This window comes from Littorina saxatilis, linkage group LG13 (assembly GCF_037325665.1).
Source record: "Littorina saxatilis isolate snail1 linkage group LG13, US_GU_Lsax_2.0, whole genome shotgun sequence".
Lineage (NCBI taxonomy): Eukaryota > Metazoa > Mollusca > Gastropoda > Littorinimorpha > Littorinidae > Littorina > Littorina saxatilis.
Genome location: NC_090257.1, coordinates 4084259 through 4086758, shown reverse-complemented (window position 1 = coordinate 4086758; position 2500 = coordinate 4084259). Strand labels below are relative to the sequence as shown.

The 2500-nt window shown below is 40.6% G+C and overlaps 1 protein-coding gene across 1 annotated transcript in view; it reads right to left on the bottom strand.

Annotated features, from left to right (window-relative positions):
- The window catches only part of LOC138946318 (uncharacterized), a 5734-nt gene that overhangs the window by 1912 nt on the left and 1322 nt on the right, over positions 1-2500 (bottom strand). Inside the window, exons 2-3 of the mRNA XM_070317860.1 lie at positions 2336-2440; positions 827-904 (exon numbers count right to left, since the gene is read on the bottom strand). Coding sequence (XP_070173961.1) covers positions 827-904; positions 2336-2440 — 183 coding nt within the window. The remainder of the gene's footprint in view (positions 1-826; positions 905-2335; positions 2441-2500) is intronic.

Here is a 2500-nt window from a genome sequence, read left to right as displayed (position 1 = left end):
GTTGGTGGCATGGCGACAAAGGCATAGTGGTTATTGCGGTGCATACAGGCAATGATATAGTGAGTTGTGTAGGGCATACAGACAAAGGTACAGTGAGTTTGTACGGCATATATACATACACTGACAAAGTGAGTTGTGTACGGTATACAGACAATGAAATAGTGAGTTTTGTAGGGCATACAGAAAAATGACATAGCGAGTTTTGAATGGTATACAGACAATGTTATAAAAGTGAGTTTTTTAAGGCATACGGACAATGAAATAGTGACACACACACACAAACACACACACACACACACACACACACACACACACACACACACACACACACACACACACACACACACACACATTTCATTCTTTCCACAAGCTTACCATCCTGAAGAAGGCAGTAACGTGCCGAAATACTGATTATGATATAAACGTACCTAACCTGGTTACTGGTGTGTTTTCTTTTTATTTAAATGAAATAGTGAGTATTGCAGACAAAGGTATAGTGATTGTTGCGAGGTATAGAGACAAGGGCAAAGTGAACGATGCGGTGCATACATACAATGATATAATGATTGTTACAAGGCATACAAACAAAAGCACACAGAGAGTTACGAGGCATATATCACGGAAAAGTGAATGTTGCGGAGCATACAGACAAATGCAGCATACAGAAAGATGTAATGTGATGAGCGTTTCGGGACATGAATAGACAAGCGGATATAATCGGACAGCAAAAAAAGAATTTTGGTTTGCAAGGTGGGCGCTCTGCTAATGTGCAAAGCACGCGCTAGTATCGTATGATTTTGAGGTGAATGACGTGAGTGTTGCGTACCAAGCACGTTGACGTTGACGCTGAGAGCAGCGGACAGAGTCGCCACCAGGTCTGCCACGATATCCAGTACAGCGCCCACTGAAACAGTCATGTAGACGTCATTAAAGCCTAGGTCCTACTGTGACGAACTTTGACGGCGAACTACAACGATTTGGGATTCGTGGAGAAAATCGCCGAGGTCGTTGTGGTTCGTAATACTTCGTTCTTGTTCGGTCGAATTTTCGGAATCATTCGTGGCAAACATCGTTGTGGCAAAGTCGTGGTAACTCGTTGTGGTCCGTCAAAATATTCGTGATAGTGGGACCTAGGCTTAAGCTTTAACCTTCCAGTGCCAGTATAAACAGTGTCAGTATAAACAGTGCCAGTATAAACAGTGCCAGTATAAACAGTGCCAGTATAAACAGTGCCAGTATAAACAGTGCCAGTATAAACAGTGCCAGTATAAACAGTGCCAGTATAAACAGTGTCAGTATAAACAGTGCCAGTATAAACAGTGTCAGTATAAACAGTGTCAGTATAAACAGTGCCAGTATAAACAGTGTCAGTATAAACAGTGCCAGTATAAACAGTGTCAGTATAAACAGTGTCAGTATAAACAGTGTCAGTATAAACAGTGTCAGTATAAACAGTGCCAGTATAAACAGTGCCAGTATAAACAGTGCCAGTATAAACAGTGCCAGTATAAACAGTGCCAGTATAAACAGTGCCAGTATAAACAGTGCCAGTATAAACAGTGCCAGTATAAACAGTGCCAGTATAAACAGTGCCAGTATAAACAGTGTCAGTATAAACAGTGCCAGTATAAACAGTGCCAGTATAAACAGTGTCAGTATAAACAGTGTCAGTATAAACAGTGTCAGTATAAACAGTGCCAGTATAAACAGTGTCAGTATAAACAGTGCCAGTATAAACAGTGTCAGTATAAACAGTGCCAGTATAAACAGTGCCAGTATAAACAGTGCCAGTATAAACAGTGTCAGTATAAACAGTGTCAGTATAAACAGTGCCAGTACACGTGAAAATAGTTAGGAGGTTTTGATTGAGACCTCAAATGCTATCACTTGAGACGTGAGACCTCAGATACAATAATGTGATTTTATATGTATATTATTTCAGACATAAAATGCTTTATGTGGCAAATTCTGGCACCAAAATTAAGGCTCGGAACTAAAAGAAAACGTTTACGAAAATTTAAGCTGGAAGCGAGATAGTTAATTTTACTAAAAGCCTGACTATGAACTCATCCTGACAGATACAGAAGGGGAAGCAAAGAAAGAAAGAAAGAAAGAAAGAAAGAAAGAAAGAAAGAAAGAAAGAAAGAAAGAAAGAAAGAAAAAAGACAAACAGAAAGAAAGAAAGAAAGAAAGAAAGAAAGAAAGAAAATCAAGGACAAAAAAGACACAACATAAAACACACACAAAAACACACAAAATAAAACACACAAACGGAACACACAAACACAGTAATAAACGAACGAAGCAGGGGTCAGCCAGTGACCAGCAGACTTACCCAGTCCTCCGACCACTCCATTGACCAAGCCGTTGACGTTCAGGCTGGCAGCAACGTTGGCGAACAGGCCGCCGATCAACCGCTTGTCACGTGTGTCTGAAACAGCTGAAACATAGCGTCGTGATGAGCCTTGATGAACACAAACTGTGTAGGTTGACCCAACCC